Below are 22,505 nucleotides of genomic sequence, written 5' to 3'. Positions count from 1 at the left end.
TGTGTCTCCTCTACCCTTCTTCCCCCCCCCCCCCCCCCCCCCGGGCCTCCATTCTCACCCCATGTGTCTTCTCTACCCCTCTTCCCCCCTCTCCCCCCCAGGGGCCTCCATTCTCACCCCATGTGTCTCCTCTACCCCTCCCCCCCCGGAGGCCTCCATTCTCACCCCATGTGTCTCCTCTACCCCTCTTCCCCCCCCCGGGGGCCTCCATTCTCACCCCATGTGTCTCCTCTACCACTCGTCCACCCACCAGGAGGCTCCCTTCTGCAGAGACACATGGGGTTGGACTAAGAGGCCCCCAGTGTTAACGGCACTACTGGGGCTCTGGGGAGCCCCCAGCAGCCTCAGCCCTTGGCGGGCCAGTGGGAGGAAGGGCCGGGACGGTGGCTGCGGGAAGGCCCAACGGGGTGCTGGGCCAGGGCCCCCCCCCGTTTCCGAGCAGCCCGGCTCGGGGCAGGACTACATCTCCCAGGATGCCGCGCGGGGGCGGGGCTGTTTCCGCCCAGCGTGCCCCGCGCTGGCTGCTGTTGCGGCCGGACTCGGCGCCGGAGCTGTTGCTTGCGCCCCTCGCCCGTTCTGTCCCCGCTGTGAGGAGCCGCGCGCTGCCTGCCTCCCGCCATGTCGGCCCAGGCCCAGATGCGGGCGCTGCTGGACCAGCTCATGGGCACGGCCCGGGACGGTGAGTAGGGGCGGGCGGGGCCTGCCGGAAGCGCCGCGGCCTGGCCGGGGGCCGGCACCGGCCGCGCTGGGCCCGGGCCCGGGCAAGCGCCAGCGAGGGCTCCGAGCGGGGCCTGATCCCGGCAGCGCGGGGCCGTTCCAGCTGGGGAAGGGTCAGCGCTCGCCGTGGGGGACAGATCCGGGGTCCGACCGTCCCCTCGAGCTCTGCCTCCTGGGCTGAGCCCGCCCCCTTCTCCCCCGCCGGGGCCCTGGCTCCTGGGCCCGAGTCTGGTTCCCAGGACAGATCTTCGCTCCTTTGCTCGCTTCCGTCCCAGCGGGGGCCCTGGCGCTGGGGTCTGAGCCCCTCTCCCCTGCCCTCCCGTCTCCCGAGCTGGGGCAGAGGCGGTTCTCTTGCTGCCCCCAGCTGTGGAGGCTCCGTATTCAGCACTTGAGCTTTGCTGATGCTCCCCCAGCCTGTCTACAGGGGCCCTGTCCAGCTGTGGCGCCTGTCATTATCCGTGTAGAGCCCTCGGCAGCTGCTGGAAGCGTCTGCATGAGTCAGACTTGTCCGAGTCTGTGGTTGTTTCAGTACCTATCCCGGGGGGAGGGGGGCACACTGACTGCCCAGGCCCCACTTCAGACAGGGGGTGTCTCACCAGGGCGTCTGCAGCTCCCCTTTGAACAACTCGGTTCAGGACTCCAGTGCCTGTTTGACACTTGTCTCTGTTTGTGTCAACTTGAGTGCCCACATGTGGGGTTTGGCCGACTCCTTGTGGGGAGCCCGGGTTTGAAAATGTGGAGCCTCTTCTTTTATAGTAATTAATCAGAGTAGCCTAGGTCTAGCCTGTGCAGCCTTTTTCTCTTGGGACTCTTTGGAAACCTCAGCAGAGGATATGTGCTTAGTGTGCGGTTCTGTAACAGAGACAATCTAAGCCTCCCCTAAAGCAGCCTTGAGTGCTTCTGCTATTGCATTGCAAGGTGAGCTGGAAGTCTAACTTTCCTGATTTAATTATATATTTATTTGGAGAGACTTTCCGGCCATAAGCTCAGAGGAAAAGCTCTGTCCTTCAGTCAGTGCTTTACACACAGAAGCATGTTAGGTAGGTTTGTATGTAGAAACTGAAGCTCATAGCAGTTGCCAAGGGCAGGAGTGTTGCATCCTATGCAAAACTATTTTCCTGCTATGGTTTGTATTTTCTTTTCTACTGAGCTACTGAATATTTAAACTCATTCTGGCACATTAGCAGGGCTGTCCTGGTTCTTTGCACTTTTTTTCGTAAGTGAATAAGTGCTTTTTCTTTCTTGTGTATTGAGTTGCTTTTGAATTGCTTCCCATATTTTTATTTCATACAAACTGAACAATTGTGGCCCCTCTATTTTATTTATAAAGGTTCAGTGTATCTTTGCCTGCCTACATCAATCTGCAAGGGAGTTGCAGAAAAGCCTCATGTTCATCGAGCCGTGAGTCACAACCAATTTTTAAAGCTGTTATAACAAAAAAAGTGTTTGCTTTTTTTCACAAGTAATTTTAAGAGTGTAGCTTAGAAAGAAAGAAAGAGAGAGAAAAAACCATTTTCAGTAGACACGACATTAATCCTGGATGCTTTGCAAATCCTAAACTATATTCATACTTTAGTATTACACATACCTGTGTCATATACACAGATTAGCTATAAAATTGTCACATACCATTGCCACTTTGCCTTTACTTTTATGTATCATTCCCCTGACTTCCTTACTGCAGGTGTGGGCAAGAAAACTTTTCCTTTAAAACTTTTCAACAGTGGGCATAAAATTCTGCAGCTGAGGTCTTGAAGAATGCAGAAGGGTATAGTATGTGTTGGAGCTCGCAGTGTGTATTGACTAACTTTGTTTCTTTTTTTTTGCTTTTCTGATATTGTCTTGTTTAAGTGGCTCCCAAGTGTAAAATGTTTTCTGAGGGTGGGAAGGTGGGGTGGGAAGTACATGTTTTGTGTTCCAGGCCGACACTTAAAAAACTTCATTCCTCACATGGCCTTGGAAAGCACACTGCATATTTAGTTGTCCAAACCAATAGGACTGAAGCATTATCTTATTGGATTAATAAATAGCAGTTGCCTGTAGAAATTGCCAGGCACAGCCCTGTTTTGTGATTCATGGCCCTCTGATAGCATGGGTTTCAGTATCTCCTGCCCCTATCCTTTGTATATTTAAAAGAGGAAAATAAAAAAATTGTCATGGCTATCAGCCAGGTTGTCTTTTTTCCCTGGCTAGGCTGTCTCTTTGCATTGGTAACAAGCCATGGGCGCTCTCTGGCTTTCCAGCACCATATTTAATATGTGGTGTACTGGTCATCTAAATGCAACATTCATATTTCAGTTGCCAATTATAAAAGTTCCAGAATACCTTATTCTCCTCTAAGCTTTTCCAAACAATCTTGGGGAACAGGAACATGAAGTATTTTTAACCTACATATTGAGGCGAAATGATCATACCAGCACCATCATGCTTTATCAGCATTCTAATGCTTTCTTATTTAAACCAACACATGAATTTCAGGAGATGAAACGAGGCAAAGGGTGAAGTTTACAGATGATCGTGTCTGCAAGAGCCATCTCCTGGACTGCTGCCCTCATGATATCCTGGCAGGAACAGTAAGTGTCTGTCTTGGTAGTTGTAAGATATGGTGAAATATAAGGCAATGGAAATTGTTCAGATCACATCCCTGTGCCATATATACATCTTAGGAGATGCCAATTAGGAAAGATCAGACAATCTCTGCAAATTCTGAATGTACCTAGTGCATGAATTTCAGCATGCCCATCGGTGACACACACATGTTGCTGTTGAAAAAATCTGCCTGTAGAATTATGTGGAAGTGGTCAGAAGTGAGGGATTTTAGTAGTCCCGTATCTGGTGCTAAAATAGAACAGTCTTGTCAGTTTGACATACTTGGTGCCTTTGAAACTTTCTAATGCTGATATGGGACTTTATTAATCAGGAATTAAAAGAGGATAATATAATGTCAGTCAACATGGATTTATGGAAAATAGATAATTTCAAACAAACTTGGTATCTTTTTTTAATGAGATTTGCGAGTTTGGTTGATAAAGGTATTAGTGTTCATGTAATATTCTTGACTTCTGTGAGGTATTTGACTTGGTATCACATATTTTGATTAAAAATGTAGAAAGATATAAAATTAACACACCAAACATTAAGTGGGTTAAAATCTGGCTAACTGATAGGTCTCCAAATGTAATTGTAATTGGGGAATCATTGCTGAACAGGTGAATATCTACTGGGATCCCACAGGGATTGGTTCTTGAACCTATGCTATTAAACACATTGTTTGCTTGCACCAAGCTTACCAAGAAATCCAGATTGCCCTATCTGGATTTCTTGGTAAGCTTGGTGCAAGCAAACAATGTGTTTTCATATGGCTAAATATAAATGTACCCATCTAGGAAGAACGAGTGTCGGCCATCTGGGGACTGTAGGATGAGGGACTCTGAGGAGCAGGATTTGAAAGTCATAGTGGATAATCAGCAGAACACCAGCTCCTAGGGTGCAGCCAAAAGGGCTAATGAGATGTGTGGATACATGTGTGGATGGATAGCTTTATGTATCTCGAGTAGTAATAGAGAGGCGATTTTTACCCCTGTGTTTGGCACTGGTGCGACCACTGCTGGAATACTGCATCCAGTTCTGGTGTCAACAAATCAAGAAGCATGTTGATAAACTAGAGAGCGTTCAGAAAAGAGCCACGAGACTGACTAAAAGATTAGAAAATCTGCTTTGTAGTGATAGACTCAAAGGGCTCAATCTATTTAGTTTAACAAAGAGACGGTTAAAGGGTGACGATCACAGTCTATAAGTATCTACACAGGGAGTGAATATTTGATAATGGACTTCTCAGTCCAGCAGAGAAAAGTCTTAATGTGATCTAGTGGCTGTGGAAGTTGAAGCTAGACAAATTCAAACTGGAAATAAGGCATAATTTTTTTAACAGTGAGAGTAATTTACCATTGAAACAATTTACCAAGAGTCATGGTGGATTTTCTATCAATGATAATTTTAAAATCAAGACTGGATTTTTTTCTAAATGATCTGCTGTAGGAATTATTATGGGGCAGTTCTCTGGTCTCTGTTATAGAGGAGGTCAGACTAAATGATCACAATGGTCCCTTCTGACTTCGCAATGTATGAATCTTAAATGGGACACGGCCACTGCCCCTTCCAGCCCACCCTCTGTCCTCAGCAGGTTGGATCAAGGCTCATTTGTGGAACTCAGAGATGGTTTTAAACAACCTTGTTTCTCTTTGATCTAATTTAATAATTCAACTCCCCAGCTTTCCAGTCTCCAGTCTTACTGCATGTGGCCCTGTCCTGATGGATTCCCCAGGGAACAACTTTCTTTTGATGGGGAATATATTCAAGTATTAATGGCATTTTGTAGTTTACTGTAATTCAGTTCTTACGACTAGTTTGGCTAAGTAGCATGTTAGTGTGTCAGAGCAGATTTTGTTTAATCTGCAGATGAAAGAAGGAAACCAATTGCACCTCCCTGCTTTTCTAGTTTCTGCCTCCCTTCCTGGGAAAAATCTGGCTCATCTTGAGTGTTCAGTTCAAATGCATTCTATAGGAGCAAAAAAGAGGATGCAGGATTTTGATAGTGCTGACAAGATTTTATGTAATTAAAAGTATCCTAATTTTGGGTGGCTGAGTAAAGATGAAAAAAATTACTTATGGAAAATGGATACCACCAGACAGATTGCTGAATTACAGTAAACTGGGATATTCTTTCAAAAGTAAATGAAGCATGTCTTCTGTCATCGCCACATGAGAACTAGACTGCTGCATGCTGGAGATGAATTCAAATACTTAAATTCTTCTGTAGCCTTCAGTGTTCCCTGTAATTTTTGACAGGCCATGTGTGCAAAAAATTTCTTCTGTGCAAATTTTTGAAGCAGAGTTCAAATTTGTGCGCCATGAGGCAAATGCTCCCAAGCGAGTAAAATGCTTATACATTTAAAAAGTTTTAATTTGCAATTTTTGATAATAGTTTTACAGCATGTTATTTTATAAGTAAAAAGAACAGGAGTACTTGTGGAATAAATTTGTTAGTCTCTGAGTTGCCACAAGTACTGCTGTTCTTTTTGTGGATACCGACTAACATGGCTGCTACTCTAAACTTATTTTATAAATGTCATTTTTAAATACTTAGAAAAGGGAAATTTAACCATTCTTCATGAAGCAGAAGTTAGCTTTAAGCATTACGCTTTATGATCTTTTTTTATAGACAATCACGAGCATATGTCAAGCACATATAGCTGCTGCCCGTTGGTGTCCACTTTCACCTTTCATTCTATATACATGTCTAAAAAGATTTTGATAAACATATAATAAAGACAATTTAATAAGTATGCCATTATGTCAATTTATATGGGTTTTCAGATAGAGACAACATAAGTAAAAAAAAGAAAGACAAGAGTTTGTGTTTTTTAAATTTAAAATTTCCCTAAAAAAAATCCATAAATGATTATCAGCCAAGAATAAGATATGTAATTACAAATGAATTTTAATTTCTTATTGGTCGAAATATCAAAGTCTGCTAAACTAATCTTACTGTTTTTCCCTGCGATCTTTTTCATTTACCCATTCAGTATAAACATTGTCCAGATCTATCAGTCCTCCATCCAGCTGGTAACTCTTAATACACATCAGCATGTTCAAATGATCTACTTGGAAACAATTCCATAGTTTGTTTTTTAGAGTGTTCATTCAGCTAAAGCCACGCTCACAGTCTGCACTTGATGCTAGGAATGTTCCTCCAATATCCATCAACTTCGCAAGATCGTGAAACTCTTCGTTCTGGTGAGCAAATGTCACCATATCTGGGAAACTTAAAACCGATTGGCTTTTGATTCTTTTGGCTACTGCAAACTTGAAGTCATTGTACTGACTGACCAAAACAATCTCTTTAGCAAGAAAGTCTTTGTATTTTGAACATAGGGATCTGACCTAATGAATTCCAAAATTGAAGTCACGCTTAACTATTGCTACACAATCAAAAGCAGACCACTCGTGGACTTCATCCTCTGGAAACCTGTCTGCCAAATGTGCACACAAGATGTTTATGAAAGTTATGGAATTGGTATCAATTTCATTATTTTCTTGAGAGCTCATATCTAAGAGAGCCTTAACTTTGTCACTCCATAAGACTGAATCTCCAAGGTACTGTCTTCTGATCTTGTTCAGTTTACCTCGGGCAAGGTGAAATGCTTCAAGAGGCGTAAGGCCCCGTTTCTGGAGCAGCGTGGATAGCGAAGCCAGCTCCAACAAAACATCATTCAAAACTTCTAATGTTGTTCGGTATTCCATGGCTTTCAGCTTTTTGTGGCAGTATTTAGAAACTGGATCAGTATCTTTGTCTTGCTCAAAATATTCCAGAAGAGGATTATAGTTGCAAATAATTGCTCGAAGTGCGAAGTGCAAAGTGCCTAGATAACCAGCGCACTTCACTGAGTGGCCTGAAAGCCACTGACTCACATTCAGAAGCATCCACTGTTTCCTGAAATTTGCATTTTCTCTTGGATGACCGATAGCACACTGTGTAGACGGTCCTCATTAAGGTTTCGATGTCTCTTATCAGCTTGATCTCTTTCCATGCATCGGAAATTGCCTAAGTGTGGAATATCATGTTTCAGCTGAGCCACCACGCCATTGAGTTTGCCCAACATCACGGAGGCACCATCAGATGTGAACATCACCATCTTTATTAGATCAAGTTGGTGTTTTTTATAAAACTCTTTGATTGCACACACTATTGAAACAGCATCAAGTTCTTGCAATCGTAATAGTCCACCAAATGAAGTTTTATAGTCTGCAGAATGTAGGGATGTATATTTAAAGTAGAGTATCAAGTATCTGTTAATGGATATATCAGTGCTTTCATCAACAGCTAGAGTATGAAATGTTGCTGATGCTATTTCATGCATGAGGTCATTTTGGACAATGCAGTTGATATTTTCAAGAAATTCAAAAGCATAATTTTTACTTCTCCAGCTCGCTGGTGTGCGCACATACTTTTCCCTGTGGTCATTAATATCCTGAACAGGAAGCATTGCGCTGTTCATTTTAATAGCCAGCAACACACTGTCAATAAATACCTTGATTTCTTCTGGGTTTGAGTGCTTGCTTTCAAGATTAATTTGCATCCTCTGCTTGTCAGCTGGACTTTCAAGAATCATGCTAAGCAATCCACTCCGTAAGGAAGGGTTTTTGTTTCTAAGTCTTGTTACACCATCTATATGAGACTTACTTGCCAAATGATGCTTTAAGAAATCCAAGTTCCATACATCGTTCCACATTCTTCCTGTTAAATTCTCTTGAAGCTCTGGCATCTTGACAATGTACACAAATGACTCTGTTGTCCTCATCATATGTGAATATTTCACAAAGTTTAACAAACATTACACTATGTGACTTTTGTATAACCATCTCTATAGTCTCATCCAGCCATCCAGATTTAAATGAAGTTGCTGTTCTTTTATGCTTTAGACCTCTAGACAGTGACATTTTGGGATTGATTTTTTTACCAGATTGGTTTATTTAAAATTAATACTTTTATTATATGGCTACTATTTTAATGCGCTTAACAGTGTGACTCGACAAAAGGGCAAATGGGAGATCATTCAGATCAGGATACCGGAGGTTTGTGCATAGCTCTGATCATTTCCATGCATCTGTGGCAAAAAAAGTGGGAAAATGTAAAACATCACGAGTAAATGTATGACGTCCAATGTCTTTGAAAGATTTCAACCACGAAAACAGCACTTACCTTTTTTGTTCATTTCTGGGAAATCTTTGCAGTTCCTTAGCAACTACGGCCAGGCATTTTGACTTATTCGCACGTACTTGAGTTTGTACACAGCCAAATGAAGAGACTACAAGGAGATGTGTGGGGATCAACGTTCCATGTTCGAAATGCTGGCGGGGAGGGGTATGATTCATTGCCCTCCTTTCCCTCCTCCTCCCCTTCCCCCCGCCAGCTAGTAGAATCTGGCTGTGTTGATAGATGGCAGGCGAACAATGTCAAAAGTCGCCCGTAAATGATATTACAGTCTGGCTCCAATGTAGCATTTCATTTTTTTGTGCGCGTGGGGTTTAGGTGCATGCGCACAGCTTAGAGGGACTTGCTTTCAATGGTAAATATTAAAGTATTATAAAATCAGTCATTTTATATTGCTGTAGTCAAGCTACACTGCTTAAAATGCAGTTACAATTTATAGCCTTGCCTTTTGTAATATGGGGACTGGAGCTGGCATGCTTGCTGCCAACAGAGGAAAGGTTCAGTATTTAATCTTTAGATTGTACCACTATAAAATCATGGTATCAGTAGGAGCAGCTGTAGCAAAGCTGTTTTGGCATTTGTGACAGGGCAACTTCTGCAATATCGTGGGTGTATCTTAAGAGTTTGTATTATAAATGCAAATGTTTGTGTATTATTGTATGTAATGTTTCAGGCAGGGAGATGTGACTAATGTAGACTCTGGGAAGGGCTATGAGCTTCAAAGGACTAGTTGAAACAATGTGCCAGACAAGAATGAACTTTTAAAGTTTCCTAGGGGAAGATCTATGCGAAGGTATATGCAAAGGTACCCCCCTCTGGTTATGCAAAAACTCAGCCTTGAGGAGGGGACCTTTGTCCGCTGATCACCTGTTCCATGAGAACTAGGTTAGCGGCCCAAATGGTAATAAGGAGTAACTTCCAGAATTCTGGTTATTCTTGTTTTGAATGGGTGTTACGGTGTTATGAATTTGTAATCACAGAGAAACATCTGTCGTGTTTGAAGGACTGACTCCAACCTACTCCGGGGGGAATTTTGCACCAAAATATTAAAAAGTCTGCACACAATATTTTAATATTTGGCATATTTTATTTGTCAAAATAACACCATATAATCACACCATTTTCAATTATTTTGGTAATTTATTTCAACATACTTTTCAGCAAGTATGTCTGTAACAGTACAGATAGCAAAACAGATTCAGGAAATGTTTTTTGAAAAATAGATTCCTTACTAGGCATATTGGCACATCTGTGTGGCTCCACAGCAAGCAAGAGGACAGAGTCTTGCATGCATGCTCAGCCCTGCCCCCCGACTCCTCCTCCCCCGCCCCGGATCCAGGTGTAGGTCAAGCAGGCTCAGCCTGGCAGAATCCAAGTATGGAGGGGCTTTAGTGTTGGGGGGATACAGGTGCGGGGCAATTGGGCTGCGGTTGGCTTGGTGGGGGGTTCTGGGTGCAGGGAGGTCCAGGTGAAGGTCATTGGGGCTCAGCAGATGGGGTCTGGAGGTGGAGAGCGATGGGTCTCGGCATGGGGCTCAGTGGACGGGGCTGGGTACTGGAGAGTGAGGCTTGGTAGGGTGCAGGTCTGGATATGGTTGGTTGGGACTCAGTGGGGTTGGGGTCCAGGTGCAGGGAACTCTGTAGGGTGGTCCAGGTGCAGGGGGATGGGTCCTGACAGCTGGAGGTGGTCCAGGTGCAGGGATGGGGATCTGGATGCAGAGGGGAACTAGGCGTGTGTGTGTGTGTTTGTGGCCGGGGGTGTGTGTGATCTGGATGCACAGAGGTTGGGCAAATGGGGATGGAGCTCCGCCTACAGTGATCCCTCCCCCTGCGGCTAGAGAGTGATGGGAGCAGGAAGTGGAGGAGGGGTGCAGAGATTCCTGCAGCCAGAAGAGAGAGCCCAGCCCCACCTCCTGAAGTGATTTACGTCTCCTCGACACCTGAGCCAGACGCACGCCCTGGGTGTGTGAATCCATTTTTTAGCGGGGATGTTAATTTTGAATTCCCTGAGTAGTAAATGATGGAAGGAATTCTTTTAGCTTCTCCCACAACGGCCTTGTCTTCCTTAAGGGCTTCTTTAACATCTCAATCGTCCAGTGGCCCCACTGATTGTTTAGCAGGCTTCTTGCTTCTGATGTACTTAAAAATTTGCTGTTAGTTTTTGTTTCTCTTGCTAGTTGCTCTTCAAATTCTTTTTTGGCCTGCCTGATTATAGTTTTACACTTGACTTGCCCGAGTTTATCCTCTTTTCTGTTTTCCTCAGTAGGATTTGACTACCAAATATTAAAGGATGTCTTTTTGTCTCTAACAGTCTCTTTTACTCTGTTTAGCCATGGTGGTGGTTTTTTGGTCCTCTGTTTTTGTTTTTAATTTGGGGTATATGTTTGAGCCTCTATTATGATGTTTTTAAATAGTTTCCATGCAGCTTGCGGGCATGTCACTCTTGTGAATGGTTTCAGAGTAGCAGCCGTGTTAGTCTGTATTCGCAAAAAGAAAAGGAGTACTTGTGGCACCTTAGAGACTAACCAATTTATTTGAGCATGTTGTGAATGTTCCTTTTAATTTCATTTAACTAGCTTCCTCATCTTTGTGTATTTCCCTTTTTGAAGTTAAATGCTACTGTGGTGGGTTTCTTTTTTCTCCGCACAAGCATTTTAAATTTAATTACATTATGGTCTCTTTTACCAAGCAATTCAGCTATCTTCACCTCTTGGATTAGATCCTGTGCGCTATTTAAGATTATAGCAAGAATTGCCTTTCCCCTTTGGGTCCAGGACTAGCTCTCCAAGAAGCAGTCCTTTCTGGTGTTTAGAAATTTTATCTCTGCATCCTGTCCTGAGGTGAAATGTTATCAGTCAATATGGAGAGAGTTGAATCACCCATTACTATTTTATGGCTTCTCTGATCTCCCTGAGGATTTCACAATCCCCATCACCATCCTGGCCACATGGTTGTAGTATATTCCTACTGCTATACTCCTGTTGTTCAAGCATGGAATTTCTATCCATATAGATTCTGTGGTATGGTTTGATTCATTTAAGATTTTTATTGTATTTGACTCTTCGCTTTCTTTCACATGTAGTGCCACTCCCCTACCAGCATGACATACTGTCTCATTCCTATATGTTTTATACCCTGGTGTTACCATGCCCTGTTGATTATTGTTGTTCTACCACGTTTCTGTGATGCCTATTATTCATCTAATACCAGGCACTCAAGTTTACCCATCTTAGTATTTGAACTTCTGTCATTTGTAAACAAGCATTTATTAAATTTGCCAATATTTAATTGTCTGCCTTCATCTGATGTAATTGAATGGGCCTCTTTTTAATTTAACTTTCTCTTCAGTTCCTACCTGTACTTCATCAGCTTCTATCCTGTCCTCTTTACTAGGATATAGAGTATCCCCATTTATAAATCTTCCCCTAAGAGATGTTTCAGAGTAGCAGCCATGTTAGTCTGTATCCGCAAAAAGAACAGGAGTACTTGTGGCACCTTAGAGACTAAAAAATTTATTTGAACATAAGCTTTCGTGAGCTACAGCTCACTTCATCGGATGCATTCAGTGGAAAAATACAGTGGGGAGATTTATATACACAGCGAACATGAAACAATGGGTGTTACCATACACACTGTAATGAGAGTGATCAGGTAAGGTGAGCTATTACCAGCAGGAGAGCGGGGCTGGAGGGGGGGGAAAGAGGGAACCTTTTTAGTGATGATCAAGGTGGGCCATTTCCAGCAGTTGACAAGAATGTCTGAGGAACAGCAGGGGGGAGAGGGGGAATAAACATGGGGAAATAGTTTTACTTTGTGTAATGACCCATCCACTCCCAGTCTTTATTCAAGCCTAAGTCGCTCAAATAAATTTGTTAGTCTCTAAGGTGCCACAAGTCCTCCTTTTTCTTTTTCCCCTAAGAGATGTCTCTGTGTGAACCTTGTGCTGTTCTGCACCTGTTGGCTTTTCCCCAGCCCTTAGTTTAAAAACTCTTCTATGTCCTTTTTAATTTTACATGTCAGCAATTTTGGTTCTATTTTGGTTTAGGTGGAGCCCTTACTTTCTGTATAAGTGTCTCCTTTCCCAAAAGGTTCCCCAGTTCCTAATAAACCTGAATCCCTCTTCCAAACATCACCATCTTATCCATGTTTTGAGATCCTGCAGTTCTGTCTGACTTCCTCCAGTTCCTTTGTTGTCAACCTCCAGAACTCTCAACCGGAGAAAGAGAAAGCATTTTAAAGAATGCTACCCTGAAGGTCCTGGACTTTCTTGTTAAGAGAGCTGGTGAGGGAAATGTCAAACATGGTCTATGTCCCCCAAATTTGACAGTTCGATGGTGGTTACAGGAACTTTAAGCACGTGAGAAAAGACTGTCTCTCTCATCACTGCCTCCAATCCTGCCATCATTTCTATTTCAACTTTCTCTTTCCATCCTAATAAGCCATCAGCTTTTTAGAAGCCAGGTGTGTGTATAAAATTTGGTAGAATTTGAAAGAGTTGCTTTAGAAACCTCTTGCTCAAATGATCGCAAATTTGGATCATCCCCCCCATGAAGCACAGCAAATTTCAAGGTAAACATGCAGATTTTAGAACATTTAAAAAATCGTCCTTTAAAAGAGAAGTCTTCTCTGCTATAATAATTGTATGAAATTAATCATCAGCAAGTGCTTTGCTGTGTCTAGATCCCCCCCACAGTAAAATCTTGGCTCAGTTCTTCTCAATGTGATGGTCTCAGCAGAATGAGAACACCCCATGGAGTTGAATACATCCTGAAAAAATAGAACTGAGACGTGTGATCTGCCCCATTCGTGTCAGTGAGTGTTCTTGTCACCTCCTCCCTGGTGCTTAAGAGCCGGTGATATACCTCAAGCATGCCTGTTCTCAACTCTTCACACCAGTTTCAGCATATAGTGTATTCTTGTGTATGTTCCTAACATGCTAATTCTTAGCTCCCCACCCAGAAGGGCAGGACTGCCCCGGGTGTTGGCTCACATGGGGGGAGCCGAAGGGGGTCTCAGACATCCCCAAGAGAGGCAAGGGCCCCCAGATCATGGCACGAATGGGGTGGCACAGAGAGGGGCTCAGACACCCCCAGAGGGGAGAATGTGGGTATGACCAATGCCCCTGCCCCTCCCAATTCCCCTGCCACCCACTTCTATGTCTCCCCTTCCCTTTCACATGTCTAATCTATCATCTTTTCAAACAGAATTTTGAGCACCTTCTGAATTTTCTGTTATACTCATATTCCTCCTCCTTCTCCTCCCCCGGCAAGTCCTTTGACAGGGGCGTATTGTAGCAATACACCTGCTTTTTTTTTTTTTGTTTTTCAGATTTTTGCCCAGAGTTGGATTTGAGTTTATAGTGCCTCAGTATTGCTCAGATTTGATGGCTGTAATATGTCCTCTTGAGCTGTGCAGGTCCTATGAGTTGTGGCTGGCTAGCAAACCTCTTAAGCACACTGTCTGCACATTTGTGTCGGTGGGTCCCATGCACTACCTGGGGGGTTAAAAGTCCAGCTAATCAGACCATGTGACCACACTTGGAACCCTGTTTTGATCCCTAGGTTTGCTCAGAGAAAGTTGGTAGAATCTGTCAACTTAAGAAAAGCTAGTGTTTTTTATTTCAGGAGGGATATACCTTGGGAACCCTTTGCCGAAAGAATCTCAAATTTGGATCATTAGACCCACCCGGCAACCCCATGAGGCACACCAAATGTCAAGGCAACTCGAGTAACCATGCCGATTTTAGAGCACTTACAAGAGTTAACCTTTAAACAGAAAGGTGCTCTCACCTTAACTGTAGCAGAGCTGGCTCTCTGCTGTAACAACTGTGGCTTGCGCCAGTTTGATTTATCTGGCCACTATGGATATTTCAAGGAAGCATGGAAAGTCGTTACCCTGGAGACAGGGTGTCCACTCACCAGGCTTGTGAATGCCAGTGCCAGGATGGAATTTCATACTTCCCATTGGACTGGTTTGTTAACAATCCACTGGTGGGAGAAACCACCTCTCAGCAATATGATCAGACTTGTTGGTTCAGCTTCAGCTTCCATTCTCTTTTTTTCTGTCTCATGACTGCTGAGCCTGGTTCCAAACCTGTGTGGCATAGGGAGCCAGCACAGAGGTTTCCAGTGAAGAAAACATTGTTTAAAGCTTTTGCGGTCTGTTCCACCTCGTGGGTTGCGATAAGCTACAGTTGTTCTGTTGTCACCCTCCGGAATTCGTAACCAATCATGTGGAGAAACATGGAGAAGGGAGATGGACTATTGCACTCTTGGAGGCTGATGCTTAGCTGGAATTTCTGAGGGACTACTTGTCCTGAACTGAATGCAGATAGCTCTGGCCTGGTGGTCATCTAGATTGCTAGTGGATCTGCCAACAGATTGCCATGGAACAGACAATGGCAGCACTTCTGGAGGAAGTGTCAGCTGGTAATCTTCCCTAAATTGGGTAGCTCTATTAACTGATCATATAGTTCTGAAAGCGACAGAGGTGGAGCATCACCCAGAGAATTGTACTGGCACAAATTACCATTGCCTGCTAGCAAGAGAGAGTGGCGAGCTGATGAAACCTGTGGCATGGCAGAGATCTCATCCATGAGGACTTGAATTTTGTTGAATTTTTCCTTGGGCAACTCACAACATCCAAGTTAGTTGTGAAAGATGCTCTTAGGGGTTAAGAGTTCTTGTGATGGAGTTATTGAATCTGCAGGAGAGCTCCTTAGAAACATGTGATGCCCCAGGATCTGGATGGCTAGGCAAATGTGGTGACTCTGCAACCAGTAGGTTTTTAAGGTAGGGAGGGGGTAAATCTCAGTGCATTGTTAGCCATTTTGGTAGCCATGCTGAGACATCAGTTGCATAGACCACCCGTGAAACAGACGATAGTCCAGAGGACATTGCCTGTAGTTGATAGCGGTCATCTCTTACAGGATAGAAATGTTTAATGGCAGGGTAATATTGGCACATGAAGATAAGCCTGCTTGAGGCCTATGGAACATGAAAAATTCTGGGGGATTGTTTCTTGATCAGAAGGGCCAGTGTTCTATCAGGAAATCAACTTGGTGTGCTGAGGTAAAGGGCCCCGTGGAAACCTCCAGACATCTAGATTACCACCAAAAATGTGGAAGAGAAATCAAGGCTTCTCTGCTGATTGAAAGCAGGGTGATTGCCCCAAGGGAGAAAAGTTCAGAGATGCATTGCTTTTCATGAGATCTGGAGAGAGAAGGGAACAGTGTGGAGTGAACTGGGGGACTTCTTGAAAGTGAGGACTTGAGCCTGAGAGCTTACCTCTCAAATCAGAGAAGGTGTTATCTCTGCTTGCAAAAAATGTTGAACCATGTTTTCAGGAGAAGACGGTTCTAGGTTGTGACTGGACCTCCTTGTCTTGTGGAAAATCCTCCTCTGGCTTGTGTTGGAAAGGAATTCTGACAGAATGGCCCCACAGAACGAAAGGGGTGAAAGGACACTCGCCGGTCTGATGTTGCTGAAAGCTGTAATTACCGCAAACTGACCTGAAGCCACTCTAGATTCCTTTGGAGATATTAGGCTCGGCATGATTGTAACATCTTAGTAGTCTTTCAGAGCTTTTTCTAGATACTTAATCCAAATGTTACCCAGTTAAAAGGATCTTGGAACAAGGCTCCTCCTGGAAGTGGTGGCTGTATTTAAAGGCCACAGCCTGTCTCCATTTGGCAGCTCAAGCTAAGAGTAAATGGCTTGATAAGTCAAGTAGAGCAGTTGTTTCATTGTTAATAAACTAAGATTATGTTGATGTCACAAGTCATGATTTTAAAACTGATATTTCATCTCTGTGTAGTCTGTCTTTTGTGTTAATGTGCTTGCTTCATTCTGAAAATTTGAGTCCTCCTCTGTACCTCTTCTGCTAGCGTGCATGTGACTCACACTGCTCTCTTGTTTACAGAATAATAGAAATTGGAGCTGCCTCCATCATCATGGGGCTGCTGCTGCAGGATTAGATCAGACTTTTGTAGGCAGTTCTCTAGGTATTTTCCTCAGTTCCTGGCTAGCTAATTTAGAGATATTTAGTTTTAATCTTAGTCCTGCTCAACCCCCTAATCATCTGGGTGTATACATACATACATACACATGTCTGCAGCATGACTCTGCAAGCTCTGATGGAATTTGTTCTCCACTCATACATGGGCCTTTGGCTCTGGAGCTCTCCAGATGGTAAATATACTTTTTTCCATTTAAAAAAAACCAAACCAAGTGCTTGGCACTCGACACTGGTAAATGCAGGGATGAAACTAGAGGGGTCAGTTGTAAATATTTTAACTAAAACCTTAAAGCCCCTTAATTTTTTTTAGTTGATAACTGTGGAAATAGATTTAAAAATTGGGAGCAGATGGCAGAAGTGATCGAAGCCTCTTTTGGCAAGGAGGCAGTCCTACTTAGTGTCTGGTTAGCAAGGTGGATTAGTTTTAAATCAAAGCGATTTTATATCTCGTATTTTAATTGTTTTGTGTTTCTACCTTTTAGGTGTTTTCCTAAAGAAAGGTTGATTCTCATTGGTTGGTAACCATTAACATGTGTTGATTGCAACTAAATGTAGCCTTTACGCTACGTTTGGTGCTTTTTTTTTTTTTTTTTGCTAACCAGGAGGGTACACTGTATCTATACACCTTCATTTAAGCAGTTATATAACTCATCTTATATTTATTCTTAGTCTTTATTTTTTTACATTATTTGTTATGTTAGAAAATGGGGAATGATGCATTTCTTATTTCCTAAACTAATTTTTAACTGTTAATTTGTGTCAAGCGATTCTTGGATTGAAATTCAAATGCAATTAAAAACACACACAAACAGCATTTCATGTTTTTATTGCATAAAACTACCTTTAAATATGTTGGATACATAAGAAAAGAAAATTTATCAAAACATGTTTGGCATTTAAAACTAAGGAAGTATTACCTGTAATTAGTTGAATTAACGTTGTTGTTCCTGGTCACTATGTCCTTCAAGATTTTAGAACTAGTAGATCTCACCCTCTCATACCTAGTTTTATTCATAGATTGGAAGAGCTTTCCTGTTTTTTCAACTCCTAGTTGCTTCCTAACTTCGAATAAACTAGTCATTGGCCTGAAGTAGTTGAATAAACTGAAGTAAAGAAAATATTCTCTCTCCACTTGCAGAAAAGGGTACTGTTGTCAAAAACTGGTTTAGCATTTCAACAAGCTCTGGTTCCAGGTGCTTAGCTGATGATTTCCACCAGTTCGGTAGTTTGACTTTCTTCAAAGCTGGTCAGCAAACATGTACTCCTTAATATTTTTTTTGTTTAATTTACATGATTTTAATAATTTAGGTCTTAACATAAATTATAAATAAGTTGCATCTGAAGAAGTGGTTTTTTTACCCACAAAAGCTTATGCCCAAATAAATCCCTTAGTCTTTAAGGTGCCACCGGACTCCTTGTTGTTTTTGTAAGTCTTAGCATAATTTATCAATTTCAAATGTAATTGTAAATAGGTGTTTTGGGTTTTTTTTAATAAACTTGTAACTTAAATTACAAGTTTTTTTTTATTTATCAACCCTGCTTGCTAGTCCGGTCATTCGTATGGGCTTGTGCGAAAGAGGCCACTGCGTTGGTCCAGTGGGACTTCAAATCCATAGCTGCATTAGGCTAACCCTGTGAAAGGGAGCTGTCAATGGAACTCTTAATACTACTCTGCAAGTTAGGTGCTAGCAGGCACATGGACATACTGGTCACTGGCCCCATCCTTTCACCTTCAGACTGAGTTACTCTTAACCAGGAAGCAGCACCTGAGTGATGGGGTTGTATTGGGTTTCCTTGGACACTTTCTCAGTTACCCCAGTGTTAATGCATTTTTCCTGTTGCCCTTTAATATTAGGAGTCAGATAACTAGTTCATTCTACCTGCCTCTGACTGTTGAGCGATATGTTTTGCTTACATATAGTCAAAATAGTGCTACTTCAGAAGCACCTGGAAGAATAATCCAACCAGACATGTCTCTTGTGGCCACTTTTCTCATATTGGCAAATCAAGAAAGAAAATCGGTTTCTAAATTGCCTTTGTGGGTGTGATACATGAAATGAGCATTTACATACCTATCAGCAGTTAAATATCAGTGCTTGTTGCAGCAGTAGAAAGTTCTTTCATTGACCTTCTCTTTACTTTCCCATAGCGTATGGACCTGGGAGAATGTACAAAGATCCATGACTTGGCACTGAGAGCAGATTATGAGATTGCAAGTAAAGAGAGGGACCTATTTTTTGAGCTGGATGTAAGTATTGTGATTTTTAATTATTTGTGTGTAAACAGCTCAGTGTAACTTCTGATATCAGATTGAGCAGCAGAGTCCAGCTGACGTTTCTGCTAATCTTTCTGTTTACTGTACTATTTGCTAATTTGTAGTCATGTCATGTCATGACTTTCCTCATGTCAACCTGATGCTGAATTGAAAAGTTAAAATTAAATGTGGCATTTGCAAAACCTAGGAACAAAAACAGGCTACATTCCTTTTCTGCTCAGAATTGCCACTGCTCTCAGCAAGGCTAGAAATATCATGCTCTGATGGGCTGTGAACAGGGGTGAATTCTAACATTAGAAACCTGCTCTGTGTAATCGTACCTTTGCCAGCCTGTGCTTCCGCATTGATTTTGTGCATTGGAACTGCTCAAGCGTAAAAGCAATGCTAGCTCTCCCATCCTGGCTGCTCCAGCGTGTCTGTGTGCACCCGTTGTCCATGTAGTGGTGTTTCAGTGCACCACATCAGCCATCGAGGTGTGAATCCCCTGCTAAATCTCAGAATGTAGAGACTTTGTCAAGTTACAGCCAGAACAGAAACTCTTCAGAGCAGTCTTCATTCTATTTGCCCACATCTATGTTCAAAATAAGGCGTAATGACCCTGCTGTAGTTACTTACCTGGGAAAGGTGGGGAGGGGGACAGGGATCAGTGAAATTCCCTTCCCTAAGCAGACAAGCAGCGGTTGACTCTTAGTTTGCCTCATCTCGGTTTCACAAGAGTCGGTCATTTTGATTCTGTTGTTCCCTGCCCTAATTTCATTTCTATTGAAATATCAGAACCCAATGCTCTTTCTATTGACTGTTTTCTATCTCCTGCTCCTTTATTAGCTCAGTATTTTTCTAGCTAAACCTATAAATTTGTCTTCTCAACTCTCTCATTAATTACTGGCACCCTGCCATTCCCCTCCCCCCCCCCACCCCCCCTTTATGAGATCACTGATATCCTGGTCTCCTAGTTACCTTTGCTTTTGCATCTTCCCTCACACTAAGGCTATGGCTACACTACAGAGCTTACAGCTGTGCATGCAGCTGCACCAATGCAGCACTCCAAGTGCAGACTCTCTAAGCTGATGAGAGAGAGCTCTCCCGTTGACGTAATTACTCCTGCCCCCGCGAGTGGTGGTGGCTACGTCGGCAGAAGAAGCTGTTCCACCGACATAGCACTGTCCACACTGACGCTTAGGTCGACATAACTTATGTCACTTGGGGGGGTGGGGGAGGTGGCAGCTTATTCTACAGTAAGTGGTAGTGTGTTCATAGCCTAAGGAAATACTGTATCCTTGCCCCATAGAAGAGTAAATGACACTGAGTAAAAAAAATATACAGAGGTGGATTAGGGCTGAGCACAGCCTCCTTTGTGGGGCAGGAACTCAAATCCCAACTGTATCACTGCTTCAAAAGACTAAGAGATGAAGGGAAAAAGACAGGCTGATCTCCACCATCCATTTAGAAGTGTGTTCCCCAGAGTGGGTGCTGCTAGCGTGAGGAATATAGGAATTGCTGTGCTGGATCAGGTCAGTGGGCCATCCGATCCCAGTTTGAAAATGTTGCCCTACATCCACTCAGGTAAGAAAGGAGAGCTGTGTGGTGGGTTGTGATCTGTAAAGGAATCCTCCTGGCTGGCTCTCCGTAGCGAAAGAGCCAGAGCCCAGCAAATGCTGCTTGTATGGCAAAAAGCACCCATAGTTACAGTTCTTGGTTTGAACACACACAGGCTATGGATCACCTGGAGTCCTTTATCGCAGAGTGTGACCGGAGAACTGAGCTGGCGAAGAAACGCCTGGCTGAAACTCAGGAGGAGATCAGTGCTGAAGTGTCTGCAAAGGTATCACTCTTCAGTTCAACATTTGTTCTGAGGGCCTGTGTGCATTGTTATGACTAGGTATATCTATGTTAAAATGTGATTTCTAAAACAAGAGACCTAAGTTACTTCTAAGTTGCGCGGCTGTGCAGCAGGCTATCAAGGGCCACGCAGGCGTGGAGAGGCACCTCTCCCTGGTCCCAGCCCTGGAGCTGCCCTGGCAGGGGAGAGGCGCCTCTTCCCTGGCCTTGGGCTGCTGTGGCGAGAGAGGGCTGGGGGGAGTCCTCTCTCCCCACCACAGCCTCGGGGCAGCCTGCACCCCAAGTCCCTCATCCCTAACCCCATGCCAGAGCCCACACCCCCAGCCAGAGCTTTCCCTCTGCCCCAGCCCTGAGCCCCCTCCCACACTCTGAACCCCTCAGCCACACCCCCTCCATATTGGTGCACATAACAAAATTCTTTCCGCACATGGACTTAAAAAATTAGAGGGAACATTGCAGGAGACTACAAACTAGTCATATTTCCAAAATGTGGCTTCAGCCCTTCTGCGGTGGTGGGGTTTTTTCTTACCTGCATGGACAAGAAAACCATGTTGGGATCGAGATGAAGACAAACCATTCTGCTTTAACCTGTTTCTAACCTTTTTCCTTCCACTCACAGAAAACTGTTACATTCTGTTTGGGCCACTGTCCTGTCTTGCAGCCATTTAACAATTTGCTAGTGCAGAGAGGTCAGGGCTGCCTGCCTCTTGTCTGGCTGACTTGGCTTCTAGCCTTGGCAACTTTGTCCAACTTAGTTTTTCTGCTTGAAGCATTTTTCTCTTCTCTTGTGCTGTTCAGTGGCGATCTCTTTAGTATTCCCAATCCTCATAGCTGGGGATGCCCTAGGCCCTGAAGCTCTGAGTTTGCTCAGTGCTGTCTCCTGCTCCTTTGGGATGTTGCTGTGAAGTCTTGGCTGACTGAGGAGGTGTCTCCTGGTTGAATGCTGCATGCACAAAGAGTAAATGTACCCGTAGCTTGCACTAGTGGCAATTTAAACAGTGATTTCTTACCACCAAATCCATGTTGGAAGATCCCTGTTTTCTCATTCATCATATGGCTCCTAGTGACACTTCCTGTGACCATTCGCTTCCCCATGCCCCTTATGAGACAGGAGACCCGCATGGGCGCATGCACACCCAGCCCTCTCTCCCACCCCTCTGGCATGGAATTTGTATAATGTGTATTTTGCTGCTTGGTTTCTCCTGTAGCCCAGGTGGGTGTCCCCTCATCCTTTCTCCCTTCAAGATGAGCGCAGGGGTTTTCTCTCTCTCTCTGTGTGTGTGTGTGTGTGTGTGTGTGTGTGTGTGAATCATAGAATCATAGAATATCAGGGTTGGAAGGGACCTCAGGAGGTCATCTAGTCCAAGCCCTTGCTCAAAGCAGGACCAATCCCCAATTTTTGCCCCAGATCCCTAAATGGCCCCCTCAAGGATTGAACTCACAACCCTGGGTTTAGCAGGCCAATGCTCAAACCACTGAGCTATCCCTCCCCCAAATGTAAATGGTTCACTCCTTCCAAAATTGAAAATACCCACATTGCTAATGACTACAGGGCAAAGGAAGCTACCCAGGGATGCACAGGGAGATTCAAAAAACTAAATTCAACAGGAGAAACTGTAATAAAGACACAGCAAGTACAGATGAGATTAAAAATAACAAGCCATGACCATGCTGTTGGTGGGGGCTGGTGGAGACAGTTTGCTGCAGTGGCTGTGAGCAGCTGTGTCCCTGTTGCCCTCCCTGTGGGGAGAAGAGCAAGAGTTTAAAGAAGAGAAGTGGGTGTGGAGGAGAGTACAGTAGTACTGTAACCACAGAGTAGTTACAGTTTAATTTGAAATACAGGTGGCTCCCATGGAGATTGTGAGTGCGCGGGCGCTCTCTCTAT

General features: G+C 43.7%; 1 protein-coding gene across 6 annotated transcripts in view; it reads left to right on the top strand.

Moving 5' to 3' along the window:
• Nucleotides 1-253: 253 nt before the first annotated feature.
• The window catches only part of LUC7L (LUC7 like), a 35,630-nt gene continuing 13,378 nt past the window's right edge, over nucleotides 254-22,505 (top strand). For 2 of the 6 annotated variants that reach the window (XM_037910199.2, XM_037910200.2), the window contains exons 1-5: nucleotides 254-679; nucleotides 2,048-2,118; nucleotides 3,196-3,290; nucleotides 18,656-18,754; nucleotides 20,493-20,603. In XM_037910199.2, coding sequence (XP_037766127.2) covers nucleotides 474-679; nucleotides 2,048-2,118; nucleotides 3,196-3,290; nucleotides 18,656-18,754; nucleotides 20,493-20,603 — 582 coding nt within the window. In that variant the 5' untranslated portion in view covers nucleotides 254-473. Of the gene's footprint in view, nucleotides 680-729; nucleotides 1,636-2,047; nucleotides 2,486-3,195; nucleotides 3,291-18,655; nucleotides 18,755-20,492; nucleotides 20,604-22,505 lie in introns of those variants that run through there. The other 4 variants (XM_043523533.1, XM_043523534.1, XM_037910203.2 and 1 more) reach the window with 4 other exon arrangements.

This window comes from Chelonia mydas, chromosome 10 (assembly GCF_015237465.2).
Source record: "Chelonia mydas isolate rCheMyd1 chromosome 10, rCheMyd1.pri.v2, whole genome shotgun sequence".
NCBI classification, from domain to species: domain Eukaryota; kingdom Metazoa; phylum Chordata; order Testudines; family Cheloniidae; genus Chelonia; species Chelonia mydas.
The sequence above is the reverse complement of the archived record's forward strand: the minus strand, read 5'-3'. Positions and strand labels throughout refer to the sequence as shown.